Source organism: Mercenaria mercenaria, chromosome 15 (assembly GCF_021730395.1).
Source record: "Mercenaria mercenaria strain notata chromosome 15, MADL_Memer_1, whole genome shotgun sequence".
In the NCBI taxonomy this organism is placed as follows: Eukaryota; Metazoa; Mollusca; class Bivalvia; order Venerida; family Veneridae; genus Mercenaria; species Mercenaria mercenaria.
In genome coordinates, this window is record NC_069375.1 from 17,209,775 (window position 1) to 17,229,153 (window position 19,379).

Genomic DNA, 19,379 nt, shown 5'->3' on the forward strand with positions numbered 1-19,379 from the left:
AAACTACATTAATTTTCTTTTCTTGAATTATTTCCTAATGTCTTATTGCAAAGAAACACAAAAATGATTCCAGAAGTGGGAACAGAATTGGAAACGAGTTCTACAGTGGAAATACTGCGCGACTTTAGGAGACTAATATTATTCTGCGAAAGAACGAGTGCATATTTCTTGATGCAAATCTAATAATCTTTTATTACATTCGCATCTACACTTAGAAATATTACATAAATGATACAATTAAATTATTTATTTATTTATTTAGGTTTTACGGCGCACCAACACAGTATAGGTTATATGGCTCCAAACACGACTACAAATTTTGGTTCCACATCTCATTTACATCGAAATAAAAACATGAGGTATGGAATCAAAATTTGCATACCTGCTGGAATCACAGAGTTACTGCAAAACCAAGTGTTAAGACCCTATTAGTCGCCTCTTATGATCACGCAAGGGTAAGGCAGCTAGTGGTTCCAATTTTTTTCATACACAGATCGCCCCAGAACCACATGGGGCTATAAATGATACAAATCTGCTATTAAGCCTAATTCTAGCATAAAACTGCTGTTCTTGTCACTTTTTGGGGGTGTTTTAATAGGAGAGAAAACGTGTGTTAACAGAGAGATTCTCGCGCTCGCGTGCTGTTATAACATCTTTTTATATATGCGCGATCCGTGACAAAGCGTAAACGTCATTCGGCCCCAGAACGGATAATTCAAAACGAAATGACGTCAACGTAAAAAACAACCTAGACATTCCCGCGCATTTCGTGGAAAATTAATGATGTTGAGAGACATTGCATCCATTTATCAGTTTTAACGCGTTTTATGCTAGAATAGCGTTAGCGCATGTTCATTTCGTGTGATAACATTTGCAGAATCCCTCGGGATACGTTGGTACCCTCGCCCTAACGGGCTTGGGTACCAACCAATCCCTCGGGATTCTGCAGATGTTATAACACGAAAAAACATGCGTTATCCCTAAAATGAAATATAAAATATTGTCATTAAAAAACTTTAAAACACAACATACACGAAAAACAGAGATCAAAAATGACGTCACACTCACATACGATATGAAATTTGAACGTTAATATGGCAAAATATTGATGTTTCTGGTTCAACTGAAACTTAACGGAGCTAATAAATAAAATGAGAATGTAATAATATCTAACACAGTTAGGTCAAAAATTTTAATGAAACTGGTCATTTGTTGCAAAATGATAGAAAAATATCCGATACCAGACAGTGAAAAAAATTGACTCAACATAGAGATATACTTCATGTTTATGTGAAAATTACTTTTGGTTTGAAAATCAGCTCAAATACAATAAAGTAGTAAAAAAAGCAATTAATCCAAAATGAGAATTCTAAAGACTATATCAATGTTCTTACAGTAAATCTCGTTTATAAGGAACAGCTCGGGACCTTTAAAATTTGTTCCATATATCCGTATAGTGAACTAGTTCCTTGTAACCGAAGTTGGTATAACGAACACAATTTGTATAGCGAACACGATTTGAATAACCTTTGAAAATGGCTACGTTTTCTCACTCCGGGACGACCATGAATCTTTATACCTTAATCAACCATTCACCTATTGGAAAACGTGGATCTCTGATTGGCATGCAAATGGCGTAGTTGAAAAGAAGGGGCGTAAGCTGTAGAACCTAGTCTACGAGTTCTACAACACTGAAGCTAGATTATATGATTAGCATCAAGTTATAATTATGAAAAGAAGGTGGAAACTGAATAAATTCTACCTAGCAGTTGTTCGGATAAAATTAAAATTTCCCGCGATTCTCTACTCCGGTACTTTTGTTAACTTAGTACTTAACGAATAACTAAATCGCACATCGTCTCAGTCACTATAGTAATTTGAAGATTGGGATAGTCATTTTACTGAGCTACATTTTCGTCCGTTTAACCAAAGCCTCTCTAATATCATACACATTTCTGGTGGGAGTTTCTTACACTGCCAATTGGCTGCTCAATGCGGATTTTACTAGATATTGCACCATGTTACACTGGTGGATCAGCAGCAAATAACAATTAATGGGTAACTTTTGCATCTACTCTAAACTAAACGGGTCATTTTGTTGTTTGTGTTAGTAAAATGGCAACATATGAAATAATACACAAACGGTACGCCATCACGTTCTCTTTTTTAAAACAAAGAGCGTCTCTGTTTTTTAATTTCGCTAGGAAACGTATATTTCATTCTGACTTAGAACTATTCAATTTTCTAACACCTTTCGTGATTAAAAGTCGTAATTTAATTTCGAGTTATCGCCGTTATAATAAAAGATCAAACGAAATGTGATCTGAATGCATGCTTGTAGTAGTTTTGTTTATATGCTAACATCTTTTTTTTTTTCAGGAAAAAAAACAACAACTTTTTTTCTGCCTTAACATATAAAAAATTAAGTCCCCTTTATTGACGTGAGCTGATAGAAAATAATACCCAGTGTCTTCATCAAAACAAGTTTAGGTTTGATCTCAGAAAACTTTATTAGATTCTTCGGTTCATAATATAATATCTACGATATGGGAGTGTCCAAATTAAGTAAGAACGATTGTCAACAAGTCATTCACCGAAACCGTAGGCCATCCCACAAGATTCAGGTAGATTCAGCTTGTTGACTAATCACACACCGAGACTAAGCCATCCCACTAGATTTTAATTGTTTAGTTTGTCAACAAGTCACTCATCGAAATAAGGTCATCAAGATCTCACTTTTCAACAATCACTCCTCGAGACTAGTCAATCCCGCAAAACTCTAATGGTTCAGTTTGTCAACAAATCACTCATCAAAAAAGGCCATCTCACAAGATTGTAGTGGGTCGTCTTGTCAACAATTACTCCTCGAGACTAGTCATCCCACAAGATTCTAATGGGTTCAGTTTGTCAACAAATCACTTATCGAAATAAGGGCATCTCACAAGATTCTATTGGGTTCATCTTGTCAACAATCACTCCTTGAGACTAGTCCATTCCACAAGACTCTAATGGTTCAGTGTGTTAACAAATCACTCATCGAAATAAGGCCATCTCACAAGATTTTAGTGGGTTCGTCTTGTCCACAATCACTCCTTGAGACTATAGTCTATCCCATAAGATTTTAATGGGGTCAGTTTGTCAACAAATCACCCCTCGAGGCTGGTCCATCCAGCAAAATTCTGGTAGGTTCAGTTAGAGTATTGCTACCTGTAGATATATTTCACCTTAACACTAAATTCATTTACTCTTTTAGTTCTAGAGAAAACTCTTTCGTCTCTTGCAATATAGCTTTACAGCTTATTGTTATCTGCGGTACTCTACTGTATAACACGGGCCTTACAGAATATATTGTCTAATTGTTGATTTTTAAATGGTTGTACGTGTTCGTCGATGTTTAGCATTTTAATGGTTGTACGTGTTCATCGATGTTTAGCATTTTAATGGCTGTACGTGTTTGTCGATGTATAGCATTTTAATGGTTGTACGTGTTCGTCGATGTATAGCATTTGCTGTAAGTGTAGGCGACTGTGTTCAGATAGTACAGGAATGTCAAAGTATACCGATAAACAATTCAGTTATTTCAATCTCGTCAATATGAGTTATCTAATGAAAGTGATTATACTAATCGAAATGAAGATAGTTATCTTGTATTTGTACAGACACATCATGTACAGTATCAGAAGGCGTACGGACAGATGAACAGAGATATCTCTCAAGTTCATGATTTAGTGGATGACTTGCATTTGCAAATAGATTGTGTTATCAGTATTAATTCGAAATTGGTGTCATAAATAAAGAATTCTTAAACTATTTGTGAAATATTTTATAATGATGTCGATGATTTAAACCCACATAATGAAACTGCTCCTGTTTTGAAGAAATTTACATCAGACATTAGTTTGTAGTTCTAAATTCAATTATACCTTTTAAATACAATGTTTCGGTACATTTCAGATGTGCTTAAAAGCTTTCATTCCTTTATAGGATATGATATAGATGTAATGATGGTGATGATAATGATGATGATGATGACGATGATAATGATGATGAGAAGGAGGAGGACGACGATAATGATGATGACGATGGCGACGACGATGATGATGATAATGATGATGGTGATGAAGATGATATAATATTGAAGATGATAATGATGATGATGATGATGATGCTGATGATGAACTATGATAAACTGTCGTTTTCTGGAAAAAATATACACAAAACACCCTTTATTATTATGTATATCTTAACTTAACATGCGTTTTCATATCATAATAGATTCGTAATCTTTCATATTAGATGTATATGTTAACTAAACATGTGTTTTCATATCATTATAGATTCGAGATGTTTCGTATTAACTATAGGAATGCATTGCCACTGTGAAAACACGTTTGTTGACAACTTTATTACATGGTCACTTAAAAATAATATGCATGTCAATTTGGCTTGTTCGTGAAATACCATCTATATTATAATATACCTTAGGCGTAAAAAATGCTTGTTTCCGATATCCCGACCTACCCTAAATTTTTGGCCCGACCCTAAATGTTTTATGGCCCTGGAGAATTTTTTTTGCAACCTTTTAACAAAAAAAAAAAAAATGCAAAACTGCACTTTTATGCTTTCAACATGGTCAATAATGTTAGAAATCAACTTACTGATGCTCTGAAGGCATAACCCCCTTATTTGTATTCATCTTTTGACACAACAATAATTTCCGAAAAGTCTCACATAATAAAAAAAAATATTCAAAAAAAAAAAAATCCGAGCTACCTACCCTAATTATTTGGAGCTTGTTACCGGAAACAAAGATTTTTTAGGCCTTACTATTAACAGTAACAAAACTATAGACCAATAACCGAATGCAGGAAAATGATAATAGCCTTGGATCTATGTGTCGTGTACTTTTTACGGCATTTCACTATCAGTGTGCCCATACCACGTGACTCTGGCGTCATTTTATGGCTAAGACGGCAAGCCAAATTCCGTCGATTCGATTCTTCGAAGTGGCGTAAGTTATTTATTTCTTGATCAAATATGACCAAATAAAGTGCAGGCTAAGGAAAAAAGTGAGTACTTCACTCACAAGTAAACGGTTTTATCAACAGATGAACAGTTTTGGCCTGAAAACGGGAAAACTGTTTTGTTTAGAGAAAATGAGCATGGTAAGACGGCAAGCAAGAGCCCTTTTTGACAGAAAACGGATGATCGTACACATCAAAGAAGTCGCACGTATTACCGATTCACAGGAATTTAATGCCGGCTCTGTGGGAGGCCTTAATTGACAAAAATGTAGCCGAATTATTTAAAAACTTTTTAAAAATCCAAAATATGCTAAGACGGCAAGTCCGCTAAGACGGCAAGTCATTTTTATTAGATAGACCTGGTTGCACCAACTTACGTAATTCAAAACTTCCGTGGTTACAGGCCGTCCATCCTTCTATCAATCCGTCCGTCAATAACATTTTGACTATGTTTTATCAATGCTTGTGAAATAAAATAGAGAAAAGTGGAAACTTTACAGATCGCCCAACACGACAAAAACGAAAATGTTGCAGGCTCGGTTTGACTGAGCCTGTTCATGGACGGCAGTGGGAATGCATGCTACCGTCCACGCCCTCTAGCCCCGGGTTGAGCAGAACTCAACATTTACACATGCTAAAAGTACAAAAAGCAATTTAGAGACATCCGCAGATGTATTCAAACGGCGGTGAACATGGAACCTTCAATGAACACTTACATAAAAGTTCAGTGACATTCACTGATCATCTTTCATCTTCTCCTTAAATCACTAGTGCTGGGCAAAAGAGATATGAACGGTTTATCCTCACTGTTTTCTCATTAAGGTAAAACAATTATTTTAATTAACTTTGGACCATACACCGTTTTGGTGGAATTACACACTACCATTGAAATTACCATCTGCATCGCCGGATGAATACATCATCGGATGTTGCTAAATTGCTTAAGGGGGAATGGTACTTTGTCAAAATTTAAGACTTGCTAATAAAGCAATTTCTTAGTGATCATTAACATGAAAAGGTATTTTCTATCCGAATTTTCGAAGGAGGTTCGAAAACAGACATTTGGTTGTTTAAGAAAATTCAGGAAAAAAATCTTTTCTGATCCATTTTGCAAAAAAATGGCCCGTAGAATTTTTGCCAATTTTTTGTTATGTAAAAATTCATTATGTTGCTAATGGCTGTGCCAAAATAGAAAAAAGTTCACCGAAGCGTTTTTCTAGTACAACCGTTTGAATTAGAGCATTGTGACGCAATAAACAACGTCGCTTAAGACATGACGTAAGCACGTGAATATTTACATTATTAGCCTTATTTTTACACCAGTGGCTGCAAAGATGGTGCTCTCCATACATATGTGGAACTATGCTTTCTAGCGCCTGTATTAATTCAGCTTCTCCTTTTTCTTCAAAATTTATTGGAACTCACTTTGCACTGGAAAACAAGCTTGCAATGGAAATTATTTTCTATTGTTAATTGTTCTTTAAAAAAAATATTCAGGACAATTAAAATGTAGAGAAAAAATATGTTTGTACATCAGTCCAGAATTGCTTGCCTCTTTATGCAATTGAGCACGAATATCGGGCTCCATAGCTTTTACAGAATTGCTCCATTTTTTTGGCATCTGTGAAGTTGACCATATTTAATTGTTTTCGTGTAAACTTTGATAAGTTTTCACACAGTTATTGTTACTTTCAAACATTACATATGTTGCAACAATATTTGTTACTTATTTATAAACTTGAAGCCATATAATAAAACAGTTATTGACTGTTAAGCCATCGGATATGATGTGATATTCAACGGAGGACAATATTGACCTCTTCCAGTGAATACCATAGCATATCCAATTGCTCAAGGGTCAATAATAATATAATTTTCAAAACGAAATTAACATAAATAACTGACAAAAAAAATCAATAAAAATGTTGCTCTTTTTCACTCTAACTTTTAGAAAATTATTAAACTTATATAGCAGTCATAGATAATTATCACTCACACGGGTGTGTTAAATTTACATATATATTATTTTTGTATGTGTATTTATTTTATGTAATAAGTTGCTTTGAAACAAACATAATATTTTGATGGCAAATTTATATTTATAGATAGATTTATTGATAATATTTCTTTAGTACTAATATTTACAAGATTATCGCATTTTTGTTTTCATGCAAAAATATAGCCAAGGGAGACAAACAGATACTGATTAAGTACGGCTGTTATAACATTCTTATTACAGAAACACAACCTAAATTATAGATTTGTACCAGCATCGTGTTGACTTGTCAGGAAATTATCAGTAGCGCGGTACGGTGACCTCGGAAAAGGGCGCATAACATGCGAGATTGTCGGCTTATATGGAAATTCCAAATGAATTCATATTATTGTTTGTTTTGATTGATAGAATCCTGTTTTACGGCCCTTTCAGTATTTCAGTTATGTCAGGCAGGTAGACAACATTGGCTGGTTTTTTTTATTAAAAATATAAGCATTCTTAATTTATTAAGACCTATTATACAGCCATTCCATTCAAACTTATTCTTTCTAAAATACGTGTAAAATAAAAGCTCAGTACATAATCCAGGATCGGGAACGGATTTAGCATCTTTTTGAGTGATCGTTCTCTAGTGTATACTGCTAGTTTCTATTTGGACCAACATTGCAAACTTTAATATATTTTTTATTGAATTTTAGGAAAGACAATATTGTGAAACAAGCCGCGACGGCATATGGACGAACATTCATCATTCTATATCGTTATGTCGTCATGTAAACGGAAGGAGCATATCCGTGATGGCATGTTTAAAATTCATAATTTAGTCGTTTCTATTCAGGCTTTTTCCCCGTCCTGTGCAACAAATAACAAATAACAGAAATATTTAAATGAAATGAGCCGCGCCTTGTGAAAACCAACATACGGTGGCTTTGCAGTCTGGTCAGGATCCATGCTGTTCGCTAACGGTTTCCTAAATTGCAATAGGCTTTAAAAGCGAACAACATAAATCCTGACAAGACTGCGCAAACTGGTCTAGATCAAAGCTAGTCGCAAAGCCATTATGTTGGTTTTTTCATGGCGCGGCTCAAATAACATTATGTTAAAACAGGTAGAACGGTATCCATTTATGTAAATGTTTTGACGTGTAATCTTTGCAAACAGTACACGGCGGAATCTTAAAATTCATACGTAACATTCGAATTTTAAAATTCCATTGTACTGCTTGCAAAAGAAAAATAACGTATATATATAAACTGTCAACTTTTAGGACTGCCTACGTGGTCTGATTCACTGAGATATCTCACTGATGGAGGACTGTAAGTTCGAGCCCCGCTACCGAACATGGCTCTTTATGTGAGAACACTTGGTAGTTTGTGTCGGAGGTTAGGGGTTTAGTACAGGTCGTTCCCTGGAACAATGTTTAAGGAAACTACCCGCCATACTGTTGAAACGAGCGTAAAAACTTGATTCAGAAAACTAATCAACCTTTTTAACAGTCTTATTACCGTTTCTATAAATCTGCCTTTAATTGTATCATTAATACAATTTAAACGAAATTCACATTCGGATAGAACTGTGCGGAAATGTTTGTATTTTAATTATCCCATGCTTACATAATGCAGCTGCAACGTTTATTAAATAGGGGTTCCGTAAAATGCCGTAGCATTTTAGATTTTACATTTTAAAATGTAGTACACTATATAGACCATACATAGTTTCGGAAAATAGGTTTTTTCCAGTCAAGTCTTTGTTTTGAGTTTAACGCCATTTTTTCAACAGTTTTTCAGTCATATAACGGCGGGCTGTTAACCTAACCAGTTTTCCTGGATTCTGTACCAGTACAAACCTGTTCTCCCCAAGTAACTGCCAACTTCCCCACATGAATCAGAGGTCGAGGACTAATGATATCAGACACAGTGTCGTTTATCAAATAGTCACGGAGAACATACGCCCCGTCCGAGGAACGAACTAGCGACCCCGAGATCCGTAGACCAACGCTCTTACCTATTGAGCTAAGCGGGCGGGCTTCAGTAAAGTCTTTTTCCGCATATTTTGCAACCATTGTCAAATACATTACCAAAATATGCATAATCGACGATTCTTCTATTTTGCTTTTCTCCGTTTTATTATCACTCCCGACACTCCCTTTCTTCAAAAACTTAACTTTTTTAGCCTTCTGAACTGTCCGTATTTATCGCGACTTATTTTAGAGAGCAGCTGAGTTTGAAAAAGGTGCATGAAGTGGCTATTGAAATGAACATCAAGAACTTCTAGTAATTTTAAAGATACGCACTTTTCAACGAAAATATTTTGGAATACTGCATGTTATGAAATGTGTAATATTTTTACGATTAGATTGAAATATTTAATTCATGTCTCATAACTGCTTGTTTATAGGTTTCCAGGTAGAATTATGACAAGCCATTTAAAATAAACACATGCAACGTTACATAACGATTACATGTCTTTTAACGACGCTGCAGTAGTCAAGTTCAAACGGTTTTACTACAAAAACGCTTCGGTGAACTTTTTTCTATTTTGGCATAGATATTAACAACATAATGAATTTTCACATATAAAAATTTGGCAAAAATTCCACGGGCCAATTTTTTGCAAAATGGATCAGAATCGATTTTCTTCCTGAATTTTCTTAAACAACCAAATGTCTGTTTTCGAACCTCCTTCGAAAATTCAGATAGAAAATACCTGTTCATGTTAATAATCACTAAGAAATTGCTTTATTCTGTCGTTTGATATATAATCTAATGCATTGACGCCAACAATACGCTTGTAGTATCGAGTTTTATACTATTTTAGTGCTACCATTAACGGACGTAAAAAGCGCGAAAACGGGTCATGTTTGCGACGTCATGGTAACGTCATACGCATGTTTATTGCTCTAAAAGATGATGATATCAATTGGAAATATCTTCAAGTTTATTTTGGTATATAAGACAATCAGTAAATCTTAAATTTTGACAAAGTACCATTCCCCCTTAACCAAATACGTTTTCGAAAACGGCATTTCACTATGAGTCGTCGCGTTTTAAAGATGTTTTTCACGATTATTTCTAGCGGACGGAATTTTTTGTAACTTTGCATATTTATAGATTGATGTATGACAAGTTAAAATAAAAAATAAAAATGATAGGTACCCGTGCTTCTTTTTTCAATATTTAAATTTTATTAAGAACACCAAATCGATATTTTTGTCTGAAGAAACAATACATGCATGTCATAATAAAACTACTGCAAACAACTATTTATTCAAAGTTTCATTCTGATGTTACTGTTTATACATCACAATTAATGAAACCACTATAACTATGCATAAAATGTCAACATATAGATATATTAATTCAGAAAAATTACTCTTGACAGATGTCGAAAGTATCTGAAACTGATAAAAACACGAAGTATTTCTTAATGATATGAAAAATCTAGTGGACAGAATTTTACCAAATTTTATATTATGTAAGCTAGAACTAAGGCAAAAAAATCTAAACCAAAAAAATAATATCAACCCGTGCTTGTTTTCAAGAAAAATTAAAAAATATTCACGCCACCCACAAAAGTATTTTTTCATTACCCCACCCACCTAAAAATTATGAATATTTTTTTCTTACAAAACAAATTGCACAATGTTATTATCAGTTTCTTAACCAATTTTCTTACTCACATGCGGAATAATGCCCCTTTAAGGTTGCATGCCTCTAGGTCAAATACTTTTTGAGATACGTGCTACACAAGCTTTCACATGCCATTTACGTATACATTTGACCACGTCAAGGGACATAAATCTGTTTTTACTGAGTGAAACCTCTAATAAAAGCACTGGCGCACAACTTCGCATGCTGAATTTAATTCTTGTGTGGTTTCATGACTCTTGGCGCAAATACTTTTGAGGTACATGCGACACAAATGTTTAGATCCTTTATGTACAATTTGACTGTCAAGGGCCATAACTCAGGTCTTACTACGTGAAATGCGGGATGGGGCACAAAAAAAGTATAACAACATTTTTAGGAAGTCACATTTGAACTTGAAGGAAATAGATCTACGTTAAGATTTTCTGGAATTTTATTTGACTTGGAGTCGGCTGCATCATTACTGGACGAAAGAGTTTACTTTCAAATTGGCTGTCCACAATGTATTCGATTCGAGCACCTCCTACGACTACTCCTCCAATAAAACACCATCACTTTTAAAGGTAAAATATGGATGCACGACCTATATTGTCAGTACGTACGATATACGAGTGCGTTGTATATCCGACAATTATGCACTTTCGGCGGCGAATCCTGAACTTTACAGTGGTTATTGCTTGCTGCGCGATTGAGCTGCGCACAAAATATTGTGATGAACTCCTTTAAATTAAGTCTACGTCGACATTTTATGCAATTAACCAAATACGTTTTCGAAAAATGTTTGAATGCTTTATGGTCGTGATATCAAGAAGGTATTGTACAATGTATTTATTTCAAAAATGTTAGAGGTCGAAAAACTTTATGTAAAACTTTTATGTAAAACTGGGCATTTTTTCACTAGAATTTAATATTATGTAAATCATTTTACGCTTATTGTTTTGACCTCTTAATGTTTCTTTCGCTTGTTTTTGGTTTAAATCCATTTTCAACAGTATTTCAGTTAGTATTTAACTGCGGACAATTAAACTACTAGTAACCATTGTTCCTAAATCCTGTACCAGAACAAACCTGTTCTCCGCAAGTAACTGCCAACTTCCTCACAAGAATCAGAGGTTGAGGAAGCATGCTTATCAGACACAATATCTTTTATCAAATTGCCACGGAGGACATGCGCCTCAACCGGTGATCGAACTCGCGGTCTCGCGATCTATATTTCTGCGCTCTTCCTATTAGGATAAGCGGATGGGCTCTTAATGTTTCTGAGTCTTGTAAGAGATCATCCTGTTGTCAACTTGTTAAACGAAATTTAATAGGGCATTTATGCACGAAAATAGGGCATGCTATAAATTATATTGGACATTATTAATTCATTCCGCAGCAAAAGTTCAGAATAAACCGTCTATTAGAAGAAAAATGTCGGCTATGTCGAATACTCGTTATTGTAATTAGGTCTATAATAAACAATTTATTCAAATATTAATGACTTGTTGTTACGCCTAAGCCTGAGTTGAAAGTCAGGCTAGGCAGCTATAATTTTAAACCACTTCAGTCCCATCATTGCCGTTTGGTTAGTGTACAGTATTGGACAGGTAATACGTGGAAAAGTCCTATATTTTCCGGTCGTTACAGAACTAGCAAGAAGTATATATACCGATTGTTACTACCTTCTTAGTCTTGAAAATTAATATTGATTACGAAGTGATAAAATCCTACATTCGGTAAGTTTTTTTCTAGTGAAATCCTACATTTAGTGAAATCCTACATTCGGTAAGAACTAGAACCAATTAAATCATACAGTAATTGAAACAGGAATGATTAAATTTCATACCTAATGATACTGATGCAAGGTGTAATATAAGAAGACTTCCTATCCACAGATATCCCACTCCTCCACTCCGAAACCACTGAGACATCAACATTGTTTATTTCGTGAGATTTCAGCCTTCGTATATTGAGTAACGGCTACTTCTAATCAGATCTTATTGTATTTAGTACAAAGGTGTTTTTTTTCACTACTCCTTTTTCCTTACATTGAGAAAATAAATCACAAAAATATAAAAGAAGAGAAGGTAAATGACGTGAATTCCTCACTGACTTCAACTGTTGTACTAGTATAAACGTTCCTGTCCATATGAAATATGAAATAGATAATCTATGTATTGTTTTGCCCTAGTTGAACTGTGATACGGGTGTACATACGGACAAACAATAAGAAGAGTGATGACAAAAAGGCAGTGACAGGTACATTGAAATCACGGGAGTGAGGGAGCAAGGTCCGAGTTAAACTGATACACAGCAACATGACTGATAACTCTGTTAGATATACTCTAGTGTCCGCATTTCATAACAACGTTATCGCAAATTTTAGATAATCAGTTAACGAGTGAAGTTTCATGTTGTTTTCGATTTCATGCAGACATTTTATAAATGCAGCTTTATATATTTCGCAGGTCTAAAGTTGAAATTAAAGAGTCTCGTACGAACGTAATGAGAAGTAATTTACATTTACATTTACAGTTTGGATGGGAGTTTAAGGTTTAGGCCAAGCCTCTTGTGTCCCATGTCTCTTAGTTACATTCCAGTGGTGGTCTAATCTTTTTTTGAATGTTTCAACTGTCTGAGCACTTACAACCCTTTCGGACAATCCATTCCATGCATTTACTATTCTGATGGAGAAAAAAAATTTCCGAAGGAGGAGTCCTTTCTTAAGAGTTGGTTTGTAGAGCTTGAGTGAATGTCCTCTGGTAGATGAAATATCTGATAACTTGAAAAACTTGTCAGGATAAGAATTGTATTTACCAGTCAAAAACTTATAGGTTTCAATCAAGCAATCTCTGTAAAGTACAATGCCGGGTGTTTTATGCTTAAAAAATATACGTGTCTTTGGATAAAATTGGCTTCCATATAAATTATATTGAAACAATTGCAATATCGGTTTAAAGAGACACGTTAGACATGTTATATCCCTGTTCCGTATGCATTTTGACCTTCATCTAAAAGATACATTTACATGCTATTTTGGTGTCTACAAAGAATGTGATACCGTCAACAGAGATTGTAAAAGTGTGTAATGTCGACCTGGACAGTATCAGACACAAATCGTAACATCATCGTTCTAAACGACTATTGGAAACTCACTTTCACTTTAAAGTCGCATGTATGATTGTCATTTATGCCAAATAGTATCTGCATATTATTATATGACGTAACCAAGCATTGGTGCCGTGAAGAGGCATTACTGGTCATATCAGGGTATTATCGAAAGGCAGAAAAACACTACTGGATGAATTAACCGTTACGTTGGATACCACAGCATTTTCAAACATTAATCTTACCTTTCCTTGCGAAAACTGAAATTATTTAAAAAATCTAAAAGAAGATCCTTTGAAAGCATAGATCGCAACCCTGCAAAATAGTATCATAGTCGGTTTGACTGCTCAGTCTGTTCTAGAGAGGTAACGATGTGTACAACATCGCTCCCGTCGACTAGCACCAGCTTAAGCGGAATTCTATCATAGTAAAACTGAATGTACTCAGTGATCTTTTTAAAGGACCAGAAAATACAACAACAGTCGAGGTACGGGGACACATTGTACAGACGCCACACGACAGGGGTGTATGTGAAATTTTGGAAGTTGAAGGTTTCGCTAGGGAGTTCTACAGGCATGCTCCTTTACATCGATGTCTAAAATGGACGTTAAATGATACAGTCAAGCACATTCCAGGGGTACTTTTGAAGTCATTACCACTCATCTAAGATTTCGACTTGATGTTTACTAGCGGATGACTGTATGAAATTTCGGCAATTGCCAGAGGCGATTGCTATGGGCGGCGGTAACCGCCAAAATTAGTAAATATACAATCCATTCCTAAACAAGTCAGTCAGTGCAGTGCATTTCAACGCCGTCTAATCTAAAACTCAACCCCGTCCAATATATTTGCATTCAACGCATTGCATTTTGAGACCATTTAATGCAAAACTTCATTCCATTCATTTAAACATGGAACGATGAATTGAAAAACTTATTCTGATCCTGTTTAACGAAACACGAGTGCGTGCAGTGTAAAGTGAAATGATTTATTACAACTTGACGCCGTCTAATGCATATTGAAACCGCTCTGTGTAATCTAGGGCGGTGTATAAAAACTTGATGCCATGCAGTCCAATGTGAAGACGTTTAACGGAACATGAATTCGTGCAGTGTAAAATGAAACGATTCATTAAAGCTTGGCGCCGTCTAATGCATACTGAAGCCGTGTTGTGTGACTTGGAGCGGCTTATCAAAATTGACGCCATGCAGCCATTAACGAAACACGAGTACGTGCATTGTAAAATGTTAATAAGACTATCAGTTTATAAGTTTGACCTGTTATATTTATAGATTCTGGATCAGTTTTATATAAAAATATCTTAAAATTTGTCCTAAAACCGACCTTGAGGTAAAATTCTAACATTTGATTTAAACAGTTCCTGCGATTTATCTCAGTATTAAAAGGGACCTTATGTCTGTGAAACGAAACACCTTTCTTCTTAGAGTTACTCGTTAATAATATAAAATCAATGTTAACATGTTTATGCTTCTAGACAGAATGTCTAAATTACATGTACTTCACTGTACAATGTTTTGTCAATGTTTGTTTGTTTGTTTGTTTTTTCGGGGGTGGGTGGTGGGGTAGATCTAACTATGCCGCAGTTTTTGAACAGTATTTCATTTAAGTTGGTCAGTCAGTTTCCTGGATTTCATACAAGTATTAACTTTATCTCCACAAGTACCTGCTACGATCAATCGGTTCATAACAGGCCCGGATCAAGGACGTGAGAAGTGACCTATACTCATCAAAAATTCACCCTAATAGACCTAAAAATGCACCAGAGGCCACCATTCCATGCCTGTATTAAAAACATTTCCAGGGGAGAGCCCCCTGATCTCCACCCCCCCCCCTCCCCAAATAGGAGGGGAGTACACACACCAATAAATGCACCTGGGGATACCATTTCATACCTGTATTTCAAATTAATCCCTTGGGAAGTCCCCCTGAATTCCCTAACATTGGCAAAGGCACTCCACTCCAATACCTTGCTATGCGCCTCGGCTGGTGCCCCCTCCCCCTCCCCACTCCCGTCAAACATTTCTGGATCCGGCCCTGCCAAACCCGCTTACAGGTCGTATGAAATCCATGTTAACATTGATTTTATATTATTAATAATTAACTCTGGAATTTTTTAGTGTTAATTTTGTCATTATTATTTCTATTACTGAGACTGTTTCACGAATCATACTTCTCATAAAGCTTAAACTAAGAAGAAAGATGTTTCCCGAAAATAAGGCCCCTTTTAATACTGAGATAAATCGCAGGAACTGTTTGAAATTAAATGTCAGAGTTTTACCACGAAGTCGGTTTTAGGACAAAATTTAAGATATTCTTATGAAAACATATCCAGAATCTATATTTATAACAGGTCAAACTTATAAACTGATACTGTATTACTAATCTTTTACAATGCACGCACTCGTGTTTCGTTAAACGGCTCACATTTGGCTGCATGGCATCAAATTTTGGTACGCCGCTTGAAATCACACAACACGGCTTCAGTTTGCATTAGACGGCGCCAAGCTTTAATGAATCGTTTCATTTTACACTGCACGAATTTCATGTTGCGTTAAACGTCTTCAATTTGGACTGCATGGCATCAAGTTTTTATACACCGCTCTTAATTACGCAGAGCGGTTTCAATATGCATTAGACGGCGTCAAGTTGTAATAAATCATTTTACTTTACACTGCACGTACTCATGTTGTGTTTAACGGCTTCACATTGAGCTGCATGGTATCATGTTTTGTTGGATGATTTCATATTACGGTGCATCGCAACAAGTTTTTCAATGTATCGTTCCATGTTTAAGTGAATGGAATGAAGTTTTGTATTAAATGGTCTCAAAATGCAATGCGTTGAATGCAAATATATTGGACGGGATGGAATTTTAGACTAGACGGCGTTGAAATGCACTGCACTGACGGACTTGTTTAGGAATGGATTGTATATTTACTAATTTTGGCGGTTACCGCCGCCCATAGATTGCCTCTTAACTTCCATATCACGACGAACGAGTTTTAAATGGACTATTCGTTCGCAAGATAAGACGCTAATGTAACAGGTATTGACAGCGATCAAAACTATTTGTGTTTTATGTTAAGAATATGGTTGGAGAAAACACCGCATCCGCGAGATTTCTTGAAAATGTAGAATTGTTTGTACAGCAGCTAACTTAAACATTTTTTCAAGTCAGGATCTAGAAGCACGGCACGTGGCGTACAAGAGTTAGACAGTACCGGTGTAATGAAGTATTTCGACCCAAATAGAATAATGACCCCCCCCCCCCCCCGGTCATTATTCTACAGAAAAAGTGACCCCCCGGTCATAGTATTATGACCTCCAGATCATAATACTATGACCCCCACGTGAAGTAAACTGAACCTCACGAAGAATATTGACTCCCATAAAAAAACGACCCCCGGTCATTTGGTCAAATTTAGCGATAACTCATGTATCTAAGGCCTAATTGCTGCATTTTATGCCCCCACTCGGGGGAGGGGGGGGCATATAGATTTGCCCTTGTCCGTCCGTCCTTCCGTTTGACCATTAGCCTCAGATACCATCTCTTGACACAGAAATCAGAGCATTCCGCAACGGGAAAAGGGATTCTATTTCTAGACGCTGTATCTTGGTGTATACATTTTTTTCAGGAAAATAACAATTCACAATACGTTCACAAAACACACCAGTGTCATTAATCCCTGCAAACTTCGGTATGAAGTAATTATTCAGAAGAAAACTGCACAAGAAACTTCTAGCATAGAACTTAGTATTAATAGAAGTTGCAATACTTAGCAGTGGCAGTAAAGTACGGTAGCGGCAACAATAGAAAGTAGTAGTAGTAGCAGTAGTAGTAGTAGTAGTGGCAGCGGTAGTGGTAGTGGCAGTTGCAGCAGCAGCAGCAGCAGCAGCAGCAGCAGCAGAGGAATAAGTGACAGCAACAACAGTAGCAGGAGAAGAAGAGGTAGATGTACAAGACGTATTAGTGGAAGCAGGTATAGTAGTATCAGTGGTAGCAGTTGTAGTAGTAGTAGTAGTAGAAGTAGTAGTAGTAGTAGTAGAAGAAGAAGATAGCAATAGAAGTAGCGGCACCAGTAGTAGTAGTAGTACAATCAAAATGTTAACTATTGGCAATGGAGGGTATTAGAGTTGTAGATCTAGTAAAATTGTCCGTTAGGTTTGGTGGGGATCACTTTTTAATAGATATTATCGTCGAAAGTCTTTTTAGGAGCCGGTGTTTTACACGGAAAGAGTAACTTTTTTAAATAGAATAATGTCCGGGAATCGATATTGTATGAGAGTTCGAATGCAGTAATTTCGGCAGTGAGTATTTTACATGGAAGGAGTCACTTTTTCTATAGAATAATAACCGGGGTCGTTTTTCTATGAGATTCGAAGGGAGTCATCTTTAGGGAGTCAGTATTTTACTTGGAGGGGTCAGTTTTTCTATAGAATAATGACCGGGGGTCGTTATTCTATAGAGTTTTCAAAGGGAGTCAGTTTTTTATAAGGGGAGTCAATATTTTACAGGAAAGGAGTCACATTTTCTATAGAATAATGACCGGGGGTCGTTATTCTATGGGGGTCGAAATACTTCATTACACCGGCCTAAAAATGCTTTGTTTCCTGTGACATACTCAAAAAATTTAGGGTAGGTAGGTCGGATTTTTTTTTTCTTGGATTTTTTTTTATTAAGGGAGACTTTTCAGATTTTTTTGTGTCAAAAAATGAATACAAATAAGGAGGTTATGTATGCTTTAGAGCATCAGTATGTTGATTTCTAACATCACTGGCCATGTTTACAGCATAAAAAGTGCAGTTTGGCAACTTTTTGTTAAAATGTTGAAAACAAAATTATCCAAGGCCATAAAAACATTTAGCGGCGGGCCAAAAATTTAGGGTAGGTCGGGATACCGGAAACAAACAATTTTTTTACGCCTCAGTGAAAAACTTAAATCTTTAAAACATACAGATGAATAAAGTGCATCCGTTACAAGAGTCTAGAACAAAAGCCGTGGTCCTTAAGAGACGCAAATAGATTAGTTGTAAAATTAAAGCATATTTTCTGCTGTCAGAAAGAGCTACGTTTAATCAGAAGCAAATAGATGGAACTTGTAAGAACTGTGAAATAGAAATTGAAAAAAATGGAACATTTCATATTCCATTCCATTTCATGTTCCGATGTCCAGTGCTCTCCCCGATGTGAGATCCTGTTAGCATTCTGTTCGACTTGATCCACGAATTTGAAAATGTTGGTGTTACATGATGGGACCAGTTGTCACAGCCAGAACAAACTAAATTAATCATTGACTGTACACATCTCTGTCAGGATCTAAAAAGAAGAAACTCAATGCTACATACGCTAGAAAAAGTAGAATTCCAGTGCAGAAGGCTCTTGTTTAACCTTCAATATTTATCCAGCGATATTTGACTGCAATCACGCAAGCAGAAAATAACAAGTGAATGAAGTATTGCCATGCAGTACAAAGTCCTCTGTTGAAATGCATCTAATTTTCTCTACTGCAGCATAATGAACTGATATCTGTCAATGATGTATAAATAATGTTGTACTACATCAAAGAGCTATAAAAATAAACTTCTTTGACTACATGTATA

General features: G+C 35.8%; 1 protein-coding gene across 1 annotated transcript in view; it reads right to left on the reverse strand.

The window, feature by feature from the left end:
- The window catches only part of LOC123553837 (deleted in malignant brain tumors 1 protein-like), a 77,218-nt gene extending 64,346 nt beyond the window's left edge, over window positions 1-12,872 (reverse strand). Inside the window, exon 1 of the mRNA XM_053524085.1 lies at window positions 12,496-12,872. Within this exon, the coding sequence (XP_053380060.1) occupies window positions 12,496-12,586 (91 nt within the window). The 5' untranslated portion in view covers window positions 12,587-12,872. The remainder of the gene's footprint in view (window positions 1-12,495) is intronic.
- Between the last annotated feature and the right edge of the window lie 6,507 nt (window positions 12,873-19,379).